Genomic DNA, 20,000 nt, shown 5'->3' on the forward strand with positions numbered 1-20,000 from the left:
TCACCACTACCATCATCATCATAATCTAGATACTGGACACGGTAGTGGTAGGAGCTTCCTTCGCGGTCGGTCTGACGTACGTAACGGATGCCACGGATGAAGACGATGGACAGCAGGCGGTTGTGGCTCTCTTCGTACTACTCATTTGGCGGGTGGCCAGAGCAGTTGATGGTCGGTTTGTTGATGATGATGATGGTGATGATGAGGAAGATGATGATGATGGCGGTGGTGGTGTTAATGGTGATGATGCAGAAGATGATGGTGAAGATGATGGTGAAGATGAGGAAGATGATGATGATGGTGGTGGTGGTAATGATGATGGTGATGAGGAAGAAGATGATGATGATGATGATGATGATGAAGATGATGATGATGGTGGTGTTAATGGTGATGATGAAGAAGATGATGGTTATGATGAGGAAGATGATGATGATGGTGGTAATGGTGATGATGATGATGAGAAAGATGATGATGAAGAAAGAGGAAGACAATGTTGATGATGATGATGACGATGGTAATGATGATGACGATGATAAATTTGTTTGTCACTTTATCAATGATTGAATGATTTGTTTAATTTTTTCAATTCTCTTAGTGTTTTATCTTTGTCAAATTTATTTTTTTTATTCTTTTGTTTCCCGCCAAAAAAAACAGCAATCTCATGAATACACTGACGCGTTTTTACGCGGGTGACTTAGATCATCTGCTAATTGGACAATCACATACACACAGCAGAATTATACACACACACACACATATACATACACTCACATACACACCTACATACAAACGCACACACACACACATACATACACTCACATCCATACAAACACACGGACACACACACACAAACTTACACTCACATGCACTTACATAAAAACACACATACAAACACACATACAAACACACACGCAGGGATAATAATAACAATAAAAAGACGCCAGGAACTGAGAATTCGTCTGCAGAGAAGAATGAGGAGGAAGATGGAGAGGTTGGCTGAGATGGCGGAGTCTGATAAACAACTGAATGTCGTAAGTTAGACGCATGGGTGAATGAATGAATGAGTGAGTGAGTGAGTGATCGAACGAACGAACGAACGAATGAATGAATGAATGAATGAATGAACGAACGAACGAATGAATGGATAGATGAATGGGTGAATTGATGGATGGATGGACGGCTGGACGAGATGGCCTAGTCAGATAAAAATTGAACATTGCAAGTTAGATAGACGATGGATTGATAGATGGATGGGTGGATGAATGGATAGATGGATGAATAGATAGATGGATAAATAAATGAAGGAATGGATTGATAGATTGATAGATTGCTGAATCATTGAGTTAGTCGATTGACTTACTTAACTGGGATTAGACTCCGAAAGTTAATTTGTATTCCAAAAAAGGACCATTTCGATTTTTTTTAAATTTATATTATTGATTATTTCATTAATTACCCAACCATTTAAACCTATAACTTATATACCCAGTTAACTAAATAACTGATTAATTTAACCATCTTGAATAAATGAACAGTTTCATTTTTTTTCTAAATTAATAAACCGAATAACATCTGATCTTCTAGGAGCACATAGAAGCCTTAAAGATCTTATGCCTGAGATCTGGCATTGAGCAGAGCCACATCTCTGCCATCTGCCAATCAAAAAGTAAAAAATATTAACTATATTTAAATGTAATTATTAATATTTTTGATAATTATGATTTGAAAATTGTTTTGTAACATCTATAAATGGGTTTTCATTTTATGAGAAATTAATTTAGAGGCAAGCCACTTATCGTGATGACAAGCTATGTTATTATAATATTTTTGAATTATAAGCATAATAATTTTCATAAATATCATGTTATTTCATAATATTTTTATTGCCCCCCACAAGGCCCGAAGAAAATGACCCGGATGTTGGCCGCCCTCTCCTCCATGGCCCGCATACACGTGGGCATGTCAATCATTCCATCGTTCGGACTCTACAGGCACGTTTCTGATTGGTGCTTGAATTTAAGCTCCACCCACCATATAAATAGCAACAACAATAGTGATAATAATAACATTGGTTCTGTCTGCAAGTTGAAGAACAATGGGAAAGTGCTTTCGAATGATCGATAGTGATTATGGAACNTAGGGGAAAATCTAAACTAAAAAAATTTTTGAACTCCAAAACCCCAAACCACAATTTAGAAAATAACCCTTCCGTTTCACCCCAATCTATAAATACCTCTCCTTATCTATACTTGAAACAACCGACCAATAATATCGCTGCCATGAGGAGGGCGACGTTCACGCTGGCCAATGAGAGTAAGTATTTACAGATACCTCATAAGAGTTCGACCAATCAGGAGTTGAGTTCTTACCAGAAGAGCAAACTCGAATGTGATTGGGCGATTTACTATGATGATAGTTCCACCGATATTTCTGACCATTACAATCGGTCAGTTAATTGTTCTATTAGAGAAAGCCAAATTTGGGATAATAATAATAGCAATAATAAAGATCACAACATAAATAAAGATAATAATATTAGCAAAAATGCCATTATAAATAATAACATTTTTATTAACAACATTAATAATAATAATATTTATAATAATATAAATAATAATAATATTCGAATAATCAAAGAAAATTATGGCTTTAATATTAACAACAACAACAACATCATCGCGCCATACATCGATGATGATGATGATGTTGTTGTTGCTGCTGATGATGATAATGATGCTATCGATGATGAAAAGGAGGAGGAACAGGAAATGGTCAGAGTAAATAAAAGTAATAGCCATGGTAAAAATGACGTCATCCTAAAAACGTTCGGTAAAAAATTGTCTGCGGGTTCTGGCGAGAAAGCCAAGAAAAAATTTACAATTTTTTAATTTTGATCAAAAAATTTAAATTAATAATAGATAATAACAAATTAATAAATTATTTTAATCATTTAATCTATATATTCAATTACTTAAATTCTCAATTGAATACATTTTAAAAACCTTAAAAATTCCAACTGACCGACCAACCGAAAATAACCGATCTACCAACAAACCACCGACTGACTGATTGACCAATCTACCTATCTACCCATCTACCTACCTGCCTACCTACCTACCCACCTACCTACCCCCCTACCTACTAACCAGCTGACCGATCAGCTGACCGACTGATATTAACAACTCACGAACAAACAAACGATTCAAAATAATAACGAAAATGTATTCGAAATTCGACATTTTTGGTCAATTTTAACATTTTGAAAATAAATATTTTTTGCCCGAGTAGTTTGGTTTCTAAGCTCTTTTCGATTTCAAATGTTTTTTAATTTGAAAATAATAAAATCAATTTGAAAATTTATTAAAAAGTTTTGTTGTTATAGTGAACTGTTTGCAACGTAACGCTAAAAACAACAAACAATTATAGTAGTGATTATTGTAGTAGTCATTGTAGTAAGTAGTAGTAGTAGTAGTAGCAGCAAGAGTAGTAGTAGCAGCAGTAGTAATAGCAGCAGCAGCAGCAGCAGTAATAGTAGTGGTAGGCATCTTAGTTATTAACCGTTTCTTATTTGGTTTTACGATCAAACTAAGTTCTAAATAACGTTGTATATAACGAAAATAATAACGACATCATCCAAACGCGTGTCCATAAACACACACACGCACACACAAGCACGCACACACACAGAGCAGCCAAACTTCAACAAAGCCATCCAATAAACCTCAACTAATATGACTAACATCCAACTGCTATTCAATCAAACAGTTTTTATTAGAAGGCTACAATAACAAAGCTCCATCTTAGTTACGATCATATTTACAACTTTCCACCCTCCAATAAAATCCGCATTCCCGCCCTGTAATTAATAAAGATATTAATTAGAGGCACACTTCCATCTTTATGATTAATTAAAAAGCAATTAAAGAGCGGATATTACAGTCCAGAGTGATTGTATTTGAACGTTATAAACTTCAGCGACGGGGTTTTTATTGGAGTCGCTTTCACGCTGTTTTAATCCTCGTTGCTGGGATTGACTTTGATTTGAACGTTATTATCGTTGTGTTCATTTATGTTGTTTTAATTGATGTTGATGTTGTATTCACTGATGGTAATGTCCTTTTAATTGATGTCTTTGTTGAGTGCTATTGAGACTTGGAGGGTATATAAGCCTCCGTCTGATAAGGTGCCAAGTACCAATGCGTAAGTTTCCCTCTGATTTGAATTTGAGTTAGTTGATTGAAGTTGAAATAACTCTTTACTCCATTGTTTTGTTGACCATCGCCTGGTGGAGTGGCTCTGAGGTGCGAACATCCGCTCTGATTCGATCAGCTGGAACGAGTAGAACAACAAGACATTCAGAGCATCCGCATCATTAACAACTCAACAACATCAACAACTCATCAACATCAACAACATTCGCAACACTACATCTCAACATGCCTTCCAACAACACAACAAACGATCGAGTCGCAGCTGTTGAAAGCTGCATCTGTCACCTGATGGACCAGCTCCTCAACATGAGAAGCAACGATCGTGTCGATGGTTCACTTGCAACGACAACAAACTCAACAACGACTTCCAACAGCCTGAATGTTGAAGGTGGTGATGATCATGATATCAAGCACTCATTCAACAGAAGCAACGACGATGATGATGATGACGACAAACAAAAGAGTTATGATGATGATGATGTTGATGGTGATGATGACGATTCGGGAAAACACAATTCAGATGAGTTCGTTGAACTAACCGTCACCATCATTCCCAATGATGGTGATGATGATGGTGGTGAGGACGACAACGAGAGGAAGGTCCAAGCAGACAGCTGTGACAGCAACCACAATAGCGACGACACCATGTTTAAAAAGAATAGCAGCAAAAGCAGCAGCAACAGCAGCAACATTTTTGAAGAGAGCAAATTCTCCCACTCAACACCAAAACAAGAACTTCTGAAAGAAGAGGAAGAACAACAACAACAGAAGAACACGCAGTTGAATGACGACCTCAAAACTTTGGACAGCAGCTGCTCAGAGAGTGCAGGTTATAAAGACGTTGACGATGAACTTTTTAACGATATTGATTTTAACATTAACAGGACGAAGAGCTCAAGTGAAGAGAATGACGACGGTGATGAAAGTTACTGGCTCTCCCCCATCTACTTTGACTCTGACAGCAACAACATCCAGAACGAAAGCACTCTCACGAATGTCACGCCGATGGATGGGGACACTTTCAACGCCAGTCTGCTTACTTCGATCTGGGAGGCTGGGAGTGAGATGCAAACTGGGGAAGCACATCTTCCTGACGCCAGCATCCACGACAAGTTCTCAAGCGAGGAAGTTGACAGTGACGATGGTGACTATCTCTCGCCCATCACCTTCGATTTCGACAACAACAACAGCAACAACAACTACATCAACAACAACTACAACATCAACAACTGCAACATCAACAACAACTGCTGCATCAACAACAACTGCTGCATCAAAAACTACAACATCAGCAAGAGAAACATCAACAACAACATCCTCAAAACTCACAAGAGAAAAAAATTCACAATAAAAGTTAATTGCACACTCATTAACAACAACAACAACAACAATATGAATTTCAACAACAACAACATCAACAACAATATAACTTCTAACAACAACAACATCGCAACAAGATTCACCCATCCAGACTCGTGTTGCTGTTTGGCCTGCAACAGTAGATTCAGACTCCAACATGAAAACTGCCAACGAGCCATGCGACTAAGCAACAACAACTTTAACATCATCAACAACAACAACAATAAGTATAGCAACATCAGTAACAACAACAGCAACAACATCAACAACAAAATGACAAACGAATTACAACATTTCTTAAGATCGCCATCTATCGCCTCATCGTCAACCGCATCAACAACAAAATCAACAACAGCATTAAACAACACAACAACAACATCCCACAGTACAACAACATTATCATCCAACAACGCATGCTACTGTGTTAAAATTAAACTGCCATTCAAGAAAGTAAAGAGTTCCTCGATGACGACTGTCCCGGGTTCGAATCCAACTCAGAGAAGAAAGAACAAACTGCATAAATTTTTTCAAAGAATCAGAAATATTGTACAGAAAAAAGTGAAAAATCACGTCTTGTGAAATGTAAACTGACTCGTTACTTCAATCAACTATACAATCAATTAACCAACCAACCTATTAATCAATTAACATTTCATTCAATCAATCAGCCTATCAGTATTTTAATCAACAAACTATTTTTAAATTATTACGTAAGTTTATTGTTTTGTTTGATATTTATATCTCTTTCTCTCCCTCTTCTTTCTCTCATTCTCTCTTTTCTTTCTTTCTCTCTCTATTTTATTTTTAAATTTGCAACTTTTTGAATTTGTGAAAAAATTAAAATAAAAATTTGTAAATTGTAACATTGTTCGTTTTTCTATTTTCGAGATGTATAAGAAAAAACTAATTTAAATATTAAGCATTTTAGCTCCGCCTACGTCAAACTTTCAACCAATAGCAGAAGTCGCTGGATAAGAAAATACATCCGACGATATTTGACAGCTGTTGTTAAGTTTGGGAAACTTCCATATGGAATGGAATTATTTCCTTCTAGATAAAAACATTTAACCTGATGTTAAATAGTGTTTTTAATGTAGTTGTAGTTGTTGCGGTTATTGATGTTGTTGATGTTGTTGTTGATGTAATTGTTGATGTCTTGTTGATGTTAACAAAACAGGACGTGTTTTGTTGCTATATTTTGAAAACGATAAACATTTTAAAATTTTAAATTGAGATAATTAATTAGATAAATTCAATTAATAATTGTTAAATACTGGAGTTTAATTAAAATTTAATTGAATATAATTAATTTACTGAAGAGTAATTGCTCTACAAAGACTGGCGTAGAAACTTATTAGAATTTTATTCTGATTTTAAAAAGATTCACAAATAAATTCGAAGTCTTACATTTCGTCGAGAACCTCATCAGTTCACCTAACATGCATTCGGATATCATTGAGTTACCAGGTATAAGTTACCTATACCCCCTACCGTCTCATAGCAACCAAACTTTCAACAATCCCACCAAATACAGCCCCCAAAATGTTGAAACACCACCCCATTTCAGCAATTCAAACTCAAAAACACCCCATTTCAACAATTCAAATTTAAAAACACCCCATTTCAACAACTCAAATTCAAATTTTAACCTCCAGTCATCACCGCTAGATGGGCCAGAAATCTGCACAAACAACATTGATGTATTCCATTACTTCAGCGATGTCTCTTTGCAAAAAAATCAAACTACCAACTTTACCGATGATCTAGAATGCATGAACATCAAAAAAATCACAAATTTCTCAACAATACTTCCAAACGAATTCTCAAATTTTTCGCCAAACTTCCCGAAAGAGTGTGTTAACTGCGGTTCACCCTCAACCCCGCTATGGCGTCGCGATGGGGTTGGCCACTACCTATGTAATGCTTGTGGGCTCTACCAGAAGATTAATGGGTCTAATAGGCCCATTGTCAAGCAAGACACTTTCAAAAGGGTGAGTTTTTGTTGGTGATAGGAATTTTTTTACAACTCTTAAGAAATTTTCGGAGGTATCGAGATTGATAAAAAAGCATACGTGAACCAACGCCATCTCTATTACGTAATATTAGAATTACAAATTATCCAGTTTTTATTTGGATGAAATTTTACTCGTGTGTCATTAATTTACCAAGATTACACAATACATTCCCACACTAACCGCATTGCAAACTAACTTGTCAGTCAGTTTCTGGGTTTCAAACAGCGTAAGAACACGCACCTGCTAGTGGCACTGCTTATGTGATTTTTAAAAATAAACAATGTAAAAAGTTAATTTTCACCAAACTTTTTTCATCAACCCAAACAGACGAACAACAAAAAGTTAGGCGCTACATGTAGCAACTGCAGGACGGCCGTGACGACATTGTGGCGACGAAATAACGATGGAGATGTCGTCTGCAATGCTTGTGGCCTCTACTATAAACTACACGGTGTTGGTAGATTTTGTTGCATGTATTGTATGTATTTTGTATTGTATAGTTTGTTTGTATTTTCTATACATTTTGCACGTATTTGCTATTATTGAATCGTTTGTTTGTATTTTCTATACATTTTTTATTTTATGTATGTATGTATTTGTACACATTTGCATTCTGTATAAGTTTCTGAATGTAACAATACATTTTGTACGTATTCTATATACATTACGTATACATTTTGTATAAATGTTGTATGCAATTTGAATAAACTCCAAATTCAAAATCTATATATTCAGTATTTTTACAACGTAGTTACTCAGCTGAGTTGTTTAACAAATAGGTTGGTTCGATTAGGAGCGGTATGTTTTGGATCAAGTTTTGCTTAATCGTGTGATCTCTATCGGCTGGCGATAACAATTCAACTGTTTAAGACTGTTTAAGTTATAAAGGCATACACACCCACACACACATACACACACACACACACATATATACATACATACACACACACCAAAAATATATACACGCAGACTGACTTAGACACAGACAAAAACAAATGCATACACACAGACGCACACACACACACAAACACACATTTTACGAATACTATTATACTGCGTTTAAACGTGATGCGATAAAATTTTTAACATTATCGTTGAAATCTAAGTTTTAAACATCCGCTTGCTTGATCTTTCAATGAATCACCCGGCAATAAATTTAATGGATTCATTTGATTGCTGTTTTATTTATGCTCTTTGTTTATTTGAAATGGATTTTAATTGATGAGGAATTAATAAACTTGTTTTCTTTTTAACTGTTTCATCTTGGGATTTCGGTTCATTATAAACGTTTTTACCAAGCATGTAGCAGTTGGTTAATAACAGATTCGTATTTTAGTGGTTTTCTAGTTTTTAAAGAGCAATGAAACCATTTCATTGACCACAGGTCAGACGGCCATCCGTGATGAGAAAAGATGGAATCCAGACGAGAAAAAGAAAACCGCGAAACCAGAAACAACCATCTCACACCAACGACATCGCATCTGCCTACACAAATAATAAACAACACAATGCCAATTTCGACTTGAACTTCAACTCAGCCAACGCAATCTCTTACTACAACCAGTTTGAAAGCTACAAAAACCATACCAATACTGAATACGCACTCCTAGACACAATAGAAACCTTTACCACAGGCAACTCCATAAAACATGAAGAATGCAATGATTACGAGAGTTCAAAACCGGGCACATGGTTGCACGACCCAAAATTCAGACCTCAAACTTTTCCATCAGTTACCCTTACCTGGCAAGAAGCTAGTACGGGATTAAAATCCAAAAATGACTCCCAAAATATTTTCAATCAAAATTTACCATGCGACACCAAACTAGAAGACACATTTGTAACGAGCGATGAATGGAGTCTAAATCCAGATCACTCAACGTCAAAATTTGGAAGTTTGGAGAATGATGTTGAAGACAATGACCCCGCATTAATCCCCAACAATCTATTTTTGGCCAAATTCAGTCAAGATTGGAGTAAACCGATAGCTTTACCCTACATAAACAATCAAACGTTCACCATTAATAACGGTAAATAATTTTTTAAATGTGAATAAATGTTTTTCTGTTTCAAAATGACCGAATTGATGCGCGAATTAGAAAAAAAAGCCAGAGCTCTGTAGCCAAAAGAACTGAATTTATTCAAAATATTCAAAAAAAATTCTAATTGCAACATCAAAATGAAAGGAATATTATGTATTATTATTGTTCATGGAATAGAAAGAAATGGTATAGGAAAGAGTAAATTCGATAAAAAAAAGCACATACACACACACACGAACGCACACATACACGCACGCACACACATACACGCGCGCACACACAATATAGGAATAGAAATTGGGGATGACGAATAAAAGCTGTCAATAAATCGTTGTTGTATACACAAAAATACACAAAAAATTATTTAAAAAAAATGGTCGAAAATCTCTTCACGGAATTACGGTAATAACGAAATAACACAAATATAAAAATGAATACAAACACACACACACACACACACACGCAAACAAACACAAATACACACACCCATACATATATATACACACGCGAATTAAGTTCGTTTTCAGACGCAAATATCTATAGAAAAAGTTACTTCTTAATGTTCACACTGTCAAAAATAATCTCCGATTCACTGAATGAACATGGCTGAATGATTGTTTTATCGTAACGTAACGCAGTGTAATGTAATGTAATATAGCGGTACTTCTTAAAGGAACTCAAAACTTTTGATATGGAATTGCCACACACACACACACACACACAAACCACACGCACACACACATTCACACGCACATACAAACACACATATAAAGTTTAAGCAAATAACATCTAAACAGCATTAACTTATTTATGATCGTAAACAGTTCAACTATATACAATTCATTATGTTCTTTGTTAGGCCTTTTTCGGTATTAAACCAATTCTAACAAAATAATATTGCAAAAAATTTAAATAAAAGGTTAAAACATCTATTTAAAAAGTGATAAATGAACAAAAATTTTTAATAAGGCAAAAAAATAAAATCCATGTGTATATATATATATATATATATATATATATATATGCATATATATATATATGCATTTATATATATATATGCTTATATAGCATATATATATATATATATATATATGTGTGTGTATATATATATATAATGACTTAGGGTTGACTAGACAGAAAAAAGTTCTCTTTAGCTGTCTGGATGAATGTTTGATAAAATTCAAGTTATAAATGTCGTGTGTGTGCTTGCGTGTGTGTGTGTGTGTACGTGTGCAGTGTGTGTGTGTGTGTGTGTGTGTGTGTGTATGTGTGTGTGTGTGTGTTGTGTGTACGTGAGTGTACCCAAGTGCAATTGATTATTGAAATGCCATCAACATTTCATATTGCTCTTTATCATAGAGATAACGACGATGATGAAAAAAAATCAACTTACCGATAAACAAATTGTAAAGACGTTAATGAATGAAACAATGACGAAGACGTAATAAAATCTAATGACAGATAGGGTTACTAATGATGACGGTTGGACTTACTCTTCTTCATAGGGGTTGAATGCAAGCGAGGATGCATATTTTCGAAGGCAGTATTATTACTGTGGTTGTTGCTACTACAAATGTTGTTGCATCTGTCACTGCTACAGTCGGTGACGTTGTTAGTGTCAGCAGTAACATTAGTACTGTCATTCATGCTAGGTAGAGTAGCACAGTTGACGTCTGCACCATTGTTGTTGTTGGAGTAGGTAGCAGTGATGGCGGACAAACTTGGAGCAGGGTTCGGTGGGAGGGTGGCTGAGGACCTGCCACTGGGTGGCGGGTAAACGGACGAATCGTTAGTGACGTCCCAGATTTTTGAATGGCATAATCTCTTCTTGCGCTTCATGTAGTCGTGCCTGTAGTAGCGATTGCTACTGTCCGCTATGGATGATGAAGATGCGAGCATATCATTCCCGGAAAGAAACTGGCTGCAAGGAGTGGTCGGAGGCGGAGGAGGCTGCGATTTCGAGTCGTAGTTGTCGTCATCACATGCGAGACAAACTTCATTAGACTTGCTGCTGTTACACATCGCAGGGTAATAGGATGCAGTTGTTCTGCTTTTAGGATCGTAACGGAAACTTCGACGATGATGTCGATTGGATTCGACGAAACTTGTGGCTGGCGATGGGTAAGGACCGATGATCGCATCGGCTGCCAGCAGACTGACGCTCGAATCGAGAGACGAGCGGTAGTTGTTCAGTTTGAACTGTGGAGGACTGAAGTAAGCAGGAGGAGGTGGAGAAGTGAGAAGCTTCGATGGTGATGAAGATGAAGCCGTCGCACAGATGCCGTAGCTTTCGTTTGTGATTGTGGCCGTGGTCGGGGGTGCCGTGTACAGATTCTCCTTCTTGGAAAGTCGACAACATGATTTGTGACCGCGTTTCATCAGACAGAAAGCAATCATCATCATGCCGATGATGAGTAGGCAGATGGTTACAGTTGTTAAGGCCATGTAAAAATGTGTCTTTGAATCATTGGCAGAATTTTCAAACTTCTCCACCGGATTCTTTTTCCGACAATTCATTTCATCCAATCCATTCTCACAATCGCTAACTCCATCACATAGCTGATCCGATGTGATACACTCGATTTCAGAGCATTCGTACAACTCACTGGCCGGCGTTAATACGAATGAATTGTAATGCGTGGCCATACACATCAGGCAGTTCAACTCGTCACTGGCGTCGCCACAATCGACGTTTCCATTGCAAATCATATCGCGTCTCAAACATTTTCTATCGCCAGGACAGGAAAAGAAATCCGGCTGACAAATGGTGCAGTTAATTTCATCGGAGGAATCATCGCAATCCTCTTCTCCATCGCATCTCCATTTCTCCGGGATGCAATGAACGAAACTACCCACATCTACCAGATGATCTCTCGAAAAATGAACTTTCTCTCTGACCGACCTCGCTTCTTCTTTAATTTCATTCCTACTCGCATCGTAACCAAACTTGAGGTAGCGACAGGAGAAACTCTGCGGAGGGCAAGTGCTGTCCACGCAAGTTCTGCCATCGTCGGAAAGGTGCATCTCCTTCGGGCACTTACACCCATTGAAGGTCCCATTACAACCATGGGAGCAGCCCAGTGTGCTGCAAATTGTGGCCTCTGCTTTACCCTCTTTGCGGTTGTCAACCTTCTTTGTAGGACTCCTTGAAACTTCAAAGATATCCGTGATTCCTTCCATCAGACTAGTCATATGGACATCTAGAACTTTCCCAGTTGACAAGTTGTAGGCATTCATCTTATTCGTGCGGTTGTCCACCCAAATAAGAAGCTCATTGATGATTGTAAAAATACTCAGATGATTGACATTCTTCAGTAAACGACTCCTCTCAGAGCCATCAAAGTTTGAGAACTCTATTGATTTTTGGAATGAATTGTACCAGTAGATGCGTTTGGCGGATTCGTCTACAAAAATTGGACCTATAGAGTTGTACGTTTGCACCACTGTCTTCGATGTTTTCGTTATTTTAGGCTCTATGCCGTTTGCACCGCGCGTGTTCTTAGGTTGATGGCGTCGTTGCTTCGACTGTCGTTCATTCTCACTTTCATTCAGGTCAAGGTATTCGATTGAATGGTCTTCATCGACAAAAAACAACAATCTATGAAGCGAAAATAAGTTTTATTTGTTTTTCTTTAATTTTACTCAAGAATTATATGTAATTGCTGAAATAAGTAAAAAAACAAAACAAAAAAACACCAATTCATCGAAACCTGGATTCGACTGCAAGAGCAAGATGCCTCGGCCTAGCCTTTCTACCCATCAAAGTGTTCTCAGTGACCAGGTCAATGATCCCGTGACGTAATTCCTGACCTAGTGACGTCATAACGATGACGTTTTTTGATTTGTCAGTCCAGAAGAGGGCGCGATCTCGCGGGTCGATCAACATGTCGAATGGTTGTTGTGGGGGTTTCGGGCTGAATGGTGCCACGAGTGTTGGCGAGAGCTGGTGATTGGATGGGCGATGGTGGTGAAAATGAATGAATAGCGGACGAGAGGTGGAGTGAATAAGAATAAATGAATGAAAAACTGAGTGAAAGAACAAATTAACAAATGGGTGAAGTGATTGTGATTGAAGATTAAAGGTGTTGATGAGTTTTGCTGATCAATCGATCGATCGATTGATTACAAAATGATAGATTTGGATGAAGTTATACAAAATGAAACTTGGAAAATTTTTGTAAAAGAGAGAGAGATAAAACAAAAGGAATAAAAATGAACATAACGAATAAATAAATAATATAATAATAAATAAATAAATAAACTAATAAATGAAACAAGTGACAGCCAAAAAACTTAACAAACGAAATCGAAATTAAAAATCCGTCAAAAATTCAAATAAAACCACATAAGAATCATTGAGAGGAACGGAAACAACTCCCAATCCCTGATCCAAGAGGTAGATGACGTTGTCCGTGACGTCATGCGCAACGGCCTTGACATTGACGAAGGTTAAGGGCAGAGGGGTGATCACAATGTTGCCGCTGGCTGTGTCGACGACGAAGTTGAATAGAGACTTCGCCGTTGCTATGAACATTGCGTGGGTTGGCACTACATTAAAGAAAAAATAAATAATTTAATATTTATTTATAATAATAATTATTATTAAAATTATAATAATAATTATTATTATTTTCATTAATGCGAACCTATACACTGAATATCGTCGGGAACTAGATGAGCGGGGCAAATGCAGTTGCGTCCTTTATAAAGGCCGTCATGGTTCAGCGTAGTAGTGGTAGTGGTGGTAGGAGTGGACGAGGCCAGGCAAATGTGAGAACAGCCACTATTTCTTGGTAAGGAGCAATAGTTATCACCTTTGTCGTTATGCAGAATGTGTGGTGTTATGTTAATATGTGTGTGTTTGTGTGTGTGTGTTTGTGCATGTGTGTGTTTGTGCATGTGTGTGTTTGTGTATGTATGTGTGTGTATGTGCTATACAGCTATGTATATATCACAACAATCATTAAGTAATAATCATATTTTAGCAGTTTATGAATGATTAATACAATATATGTATTAGAAATAGTTAATAAAATATTTTCTTATTTTGAACATATTTACGAGCAACCTGATTGGACAGTTGGATGACCAATCCTGAGCCCTTTAAGACCCTTCAAGTTTTTCATAATCAATACCACGTTTCCTTCACGATGGGTGGAGTTATCTAATTTTGTATCTGCTTTCTGATTGGCTGTTGATACTTTCATAAGACGACCTTCAACAGAATCGAACCAATAGATGTCGTTTTTGTAAAAATTCAAATATGTCGGTTGGTATGACGAAGTTGAAGACAGCAAGGTATATCTCCCCAGACCTTTAACAAACAAAATTATCATAATAAATAACTTAATAAATCATAATTTGTTTTAAATTAAAAAAATTCAATAAATATGTGTTGAATAATCGTGTTTGTCAATCAACCCAGCGTACCATTATAATTGGCCCCTTCAATTTGACCCAATTTATCTGACCAATAGATATATCGAAAAACCGGGTCAAAGGTCAGACCAATGACCCGACCTAGATTGTTTAATATGGATGACCTCTTTTTGCCAGCCAATGATGTTCTTTCTATCGTAGTTGAGATCAGTTTATTGATCCAAAATAAATACCTCAGAAGGTTGAAAAATAAATATGAAAATACAAAATAATCATGAAGATGAAAATAATAATGAAAGAAACAATGCCTAAAATTAAAATATAACTTCCCAAAAAGTTAAAAATAGCACAAGACGGAAATACCCATTCATCGGGTCAATATTTAGGAAGCTGCACTTGACATTTTTCCAGGCAATGACGATTCTACTCTTGGCACTACTAGTCAACATCTCGATTCTGTTGGAAATCACAAAATATACGTTGCCCGATATATAATCCACTGCTATTGATGACGTTGATGATGACGACGAAGATGATGGTGAAGATGATGACGGTGACGACGACGATGATGATGATGTCTGAAGAGGAAGAGATTGTAGGTTAGTTAAGAATGGAGTTTTAACGCTTTTTGTACTATGTTGGTCTTCAGCGCGTATTTCAACGAAATTTCTCCTATATATGATCTGGAGTTGGAACGTTGGAATGAATTAATTTTATTATTATTATTTATAAATTTAAATGAATTAAAATTTCATTTATTTATAACTTGTATAAGATGTCGTGGAAACTTGAATTACATCAACAGTTGCTAATTATTTCAAGTATTAGAGCGATGTACGTAAATAAAGTTGCAACAAAAGTTAAAATAAAACAATACAAAACAAATATATTCATTAAAATAATAAAATTTCAATTAAAACAATAAGTTAATTTAGAAGAAAGACATTTGATACCCGCCCACCTTATTTCTTCCGTCCAACCAGAAGAGACTTTGCCCCCTAACCAGCCAATCAAATGAGTCCACGTTATTCTCATCCAATGAGAACAACTCTACGTGGTTCGATAACACCTCATTAATGTAACCATTACTAATTACGTTACTAGCATTACTAATAATATTATAGCTAGTACCAGAAACAACGCTACTATTATGAAAAATCATGTTGTGTTCAAATCCACTCCCTTTTTTCATCATCATCTCTATCTTTCTCTCCCCCTCTCCCATCATCTCCATCTGCAAAACCTTCAAACTGCCATTTATGTAGAGAACAACATTTGGTTTGACTTCAGAGCACTGATCCATATGTACCCCGGATAGGATAAAACCATCAGGGCATAGGCATTGGGCCCTCCTCTTACCCCCTATCTCATTGAAGGTTGTGGTGTTGTTATTGGGTGTGATGAGGCAGAAATCACTACATCCACCATTGTCCTCAAAACAAGGTAAGCTGGTTGCGTTGGCTGGTTTGGGGGTTTTTTGGTGGATAAAATTTAATTATGGTAATAATTATTATTTCAATTTATAATTTTATTATTACTTTAATTAATACTTTTATTATTATCAATACCACGGTGAATAATAATACTAGGAAAAATAACCACAACAATAAACATCTCAGAAAAAAAAACCAAATGACTAACAATTGAAGTTGGGGATGTATTGTGCCTTACTGTAGACAGCTGTGACGGTTACAAGTTCAAGGAGGTCACTCGCTAATTCGCTTCTCGTCCCACCTAGTTACGTCATTAATACGTCATTAATACTTCATCAAAGTCGTCATCGTCATCCTCATTAATAACACACGGCCACAAACCGGTAATCTTATTAGCCCTTCCAATGGAGTTAGTGCTCCAGTCGGTCCAGTATATGAATTCATCTAGAAATTGATTGAATAAAAAAAATTATTATTTAATAATAATAATAAAAATTATAATAATAAAAGGATAATATTAATAAAATATTACATAATAAATAGTTGTATTTGTAATTATCAAAAAATCCTCCAAACCAATAAGAGATAGCCCAAACAAGTGAACTACGTCACGTGATACAACTTCCCGCCAATCAGAGCCATCATAATTACTGCTCTCTATCACGTGAGACTTAGCTTTGACCCAAAACAGTCTTCTCATTGGCCGATCGAGGGCCAATCCATTCGGCCATACGACCGTCGGCCAATCAATGACGAGCGTTCTTTCGGAACCATCCAATCGGGCTCGTTCGATTTTGTTGCCCCTTTTGTTGCTGCAGTCTGCCCAGAAGATGTAACTGAGATGATTTGAATTGTACGTTAATATTATTATTATTAACATTAACATTACCCCTACAATGATTTTCGAGCAAAAACTGACTTACCCGGCAAAGGAGTCGACAACAATGGCCCTCGGTTTCTGGAGACCATCCTGAATTATTACCTTTCTGATTGGCTCGACAAACTTTAAATTAGATCTTTCTGACCTATCACTGGCCGGTATTTTTACGAGTTCAATTTTGTTGGCTGCCGCATCCGTCCAATAGAAATTGCCCGACAGCCAATCAACGGCTATGCCTTCTGGTTCGTAGACATTGGTTCTCAGTAGCATTTCTGCACCTAATAATAATAATAATAATAATAATAATAATAATAATAATAATAATGGAAATTCTTTTATTTCAATCAAAGTCAATCTAATGAATGGAAGAAAATAGAATAATTAAAATATATACTAATGTAATAATATTCAATAAAACCACAATGCTCATTATCTATGACAAGTGCAAAACGGTAAAATATTCAAATTGGTTACGGATTGTTTCTATCGCAATAAATGGCATACGTCGATTTAATAACTGTATAAGTTAATTTGTTAATAAATGTAATCGGCCATGAATTTTTAATTAGAGACAAGTTTAAAACATTAAAAAAGCCAATCGGGGTGATTTCAAATGTTTTCAAAACAATTAAACTGTTTTTAAAGTAAGCCTTTAAACACAATTTCAAGTTATTTTCGTATTTCGATTGATCGATAATAATAATAATAATAATAATATTGAATAATTTCTAACTTGATCCATTCAAGTTTGACCTATATATTGCCCTTGTTTTCAAATCTGTCCAATAGATTTTCTCGTAAATTGGGTCATAATCAGCAGCAACAACTTTACTATCTTTGTTTATGTATTCTATGTTTATGATTTGATCAGCAAAAGCAGTAGTATCCAGTGAGATAAGTCGGATGTTCGAGTAATGAACTACCAAGAGGATCTTTTTGGAACCTTTCGGTAGAGATGTTAAAAATTGGATTGAATACAAAATAAGTATAATACGAATGACACCTTCGAAGCAATCGTGGTCGTCGTCATCCGCCAGCATAACACCAGCTGGGCAAGCACAGGAATAAAATGGCGGATTTGGACCCCCCAACGACAAATAAGAACAGGGATGTGCAAATTCAGAAGTCCGATTGGGGTAAGATAGATTTTCCTCGAAAACTCTCAAGCACTGTGGATAATCCGGAAGTCCCAAAAAATCATAAATCACGTCCTCCTCCGTGTCGTCGGAATTTTTTGAATATTTTTTCATAGCGCTTACGGAAAATTGGGAATGGTCGGTGTAATACAAATATCCGGAATGAGAAATGGCCATCGTTATGGTGTAGACCGGAAGGTGATTCCTTTCAATTGTGTGGAAGACTATGACGTCATCGCCATTGAAATCTGCGTAACAGTTTTTATAAAAGAACTATTTTAACTCAAACGAAGTTAATACAATTTGGTTATCACCGCCATTATATATTTATTTTCAGTGCAATGAAAGAGAGAGAGAGAGAGAGAGAGAGAGAGAGAGAGAGAGAGAGAGAGAGAGAGAGAGAGAGAGAGAGAGAGAGGAAGAAAGATAAATGTAAGTAATACACAAATAACATAACATCTTAATCGTTAACCTGAGGTCATAATGTTGAGTGTGGCACTTTCAAACCAGTACAAACGTTCATCAATTGCATCTAAAGTCAGTGAAAATGGAGCTGTAAGATCCGGATTACTAAGAATAACTTTCCTGGAATTCCCGTTCAGACCGCACCGTTCTATTCTTGCCAGTCTATCATTGTCTATCCAGAACATGAAACTGTGAGAATTATTTTTTTTTAATATAACTAGTGACAAAAAATTCATCATCAACCAAGCTATTGAGAAATCAACCAAACCATTCAACCAACTGACCAATCAAACAACTGACCAATCAACCAATTGACCAATCAACCAACTGACCAATCAACAACAATCAACAACCGACCAATCAACGATAAACCGATCAAACAACCGACCAATCAGCAAACAGACCTCCTAACAGGATCAATAACCAGCCAACCAGGAATACTCATGTTACCCCAAACAACCACGCTCCTCTTCGTCCCATCCATCGATCCCACTTCGATTCTCCCGGATCGAGAATCCAGCCAGTAGATATTTTTCCACTTATAATCGAACACAACGGAATCCATCCAAGTTAAAGATACTGAAAACAAATCAACAACATTCACAACTCTCAAAGATTTCGTCGTTGTTGTTGTTGATGAAGATGAAGACGATGAAGATGAAGAAGAGGAGAGATATGATGGGATGAATTTTTTGTCATCGTTGCTGTATGGAACATTGTTGTTGCCTCTCCTGCCTCCATTGCTGACGTTGTTTAAAGTTGTAATGATCTGACCTTTTTTGATACTGCAAAATATGAACACAGCATACATTATAATTAATCATATTCACGGCCTTAAAATATGTATGAATTATTGTAATTACTAGCTAGTTAACGAAATTACATGCATAAATTATGATAATTACTAGCCTGCCAGCGTCAACGTCAGCCCAGAAAATAACTTGATCGTCATATGAATAATCGAAGCATGAATATTCATTCATTCTTTTAATCAATATTTCTTTATGAACAGTTTCTGAGTTGTGTGGGTACATGTATGTGTGCGTATATGTGTGTGTGTGTTAGTGTGTGTGTGTGTGT

The 20,000-nt window shown here is 36.4% G+C and overlaps 3 protein-coding genes across 3 annotated transcripts in view; 2 read left to right on the plus strand and 1 right to left on the minus strand.

The window, feature by feature from the left end:
- Positions 1-4,436: 4,436 nt before the first annotated feature.
- Positions 4,437-6,149, plus strand: HELRODRAFT_175285 (hypothetical protein; the record flags this gene model as incomplete). Its single annotated transcript, XM_009022725.1, has 1 exon — positions 4,437-6,149. One exon carries the CDS (start codon positions 4,437-4,439, stop codon positions 6,147-6,149), a length of 1,713 nt encoding a protein of 570 aa, XP_009020973.1.
- A 1,193-nt stretch (positions 6,150-7,342) lies between these two features.
- HELRODRAFT_82644 (hypothetical protein) lies at positions 7,343-9,032 on the plus strand (the record flags this gene model as incomplete). The annotated part of the gene is made up of 3 exons (XM_009022726.1): positions 7,343-7,561; positions 7,913-8,038; positions 8,970-9,032. Coding segments are annotated over 3 exons (408 nt in total), but the record flags the coding sequence as incomplete, so codon positions are not given.
- A 2,065-nt stretch (positions 9,033-11,097) lies between these two features.
- Positions 11,098-20,000, minus strand: part of HELRODRAFT_175287 (hypothetical protein) — a gene marked incomplete at both ends in the record, with an annotated part of 10,883 nt that continues 1,980 nt past the window's right edge. The window contains 14 exons of the mRNA XM_009022727.1: positions 11,098-13,225; positions 13,338-13,570; positions 13,970-14,175; positions 14,274-14,441; positions 14,696-14,941; positions 15,058-15,239; positions 15,370-15,689; positions 15,968-16,467; positions 16,648-16,740; positions 16,821-16,883; positions 17,016-17,275; positions 17,363-17,597; positions 18,053-18,703; positions 18,928-19,092. Of these exons, the coding sequence (XP_009020975.1) occupies positions 11,098-13,225; positions 13,338-13,570; positions 13,970-14,175; positions 14,274-14,441; positions 14,696-14,941; positions 15,058-15,239; positions 15,370-15,689; positions 15,968-16,467; positions 16,648-16,740; positions 16,821-16,883; positions 17,016-17,275; positions 17,363-17,597; positions 18,053-18,703; positions 18,928-19,092 (5,450 nt within the window). The remainder of the gene's footprint in view (positions 13,226-13,337; positions 13,571-13,969; positions 14,176-14,273; positions 14,442-14,695; positions 14,942-15,057; positions 15,240-15,369; positions 15,690-15,967; positions 16,468-16,647; positions 16,741-16,820; positions 16,884-17,015; positions 17,276-17,362; positions 17,598-18,052; positions 18,704-18,927; positions 19,093-20,000) is intronic.

Source organism: Helobdella robusta (assembly GCF_000326865.2).
Source record: "Helobdella robusta unplaced genomic scaffold HELROscaffold_33, whole genome shotgun sequence".
Classification (NCBI taxonomy): Eukaryota; Metazoa; Annelida; class Clitellata; order Rhynchobdellida; family Glossiphoniidae; genus Helobdella; species Helobdella robusta.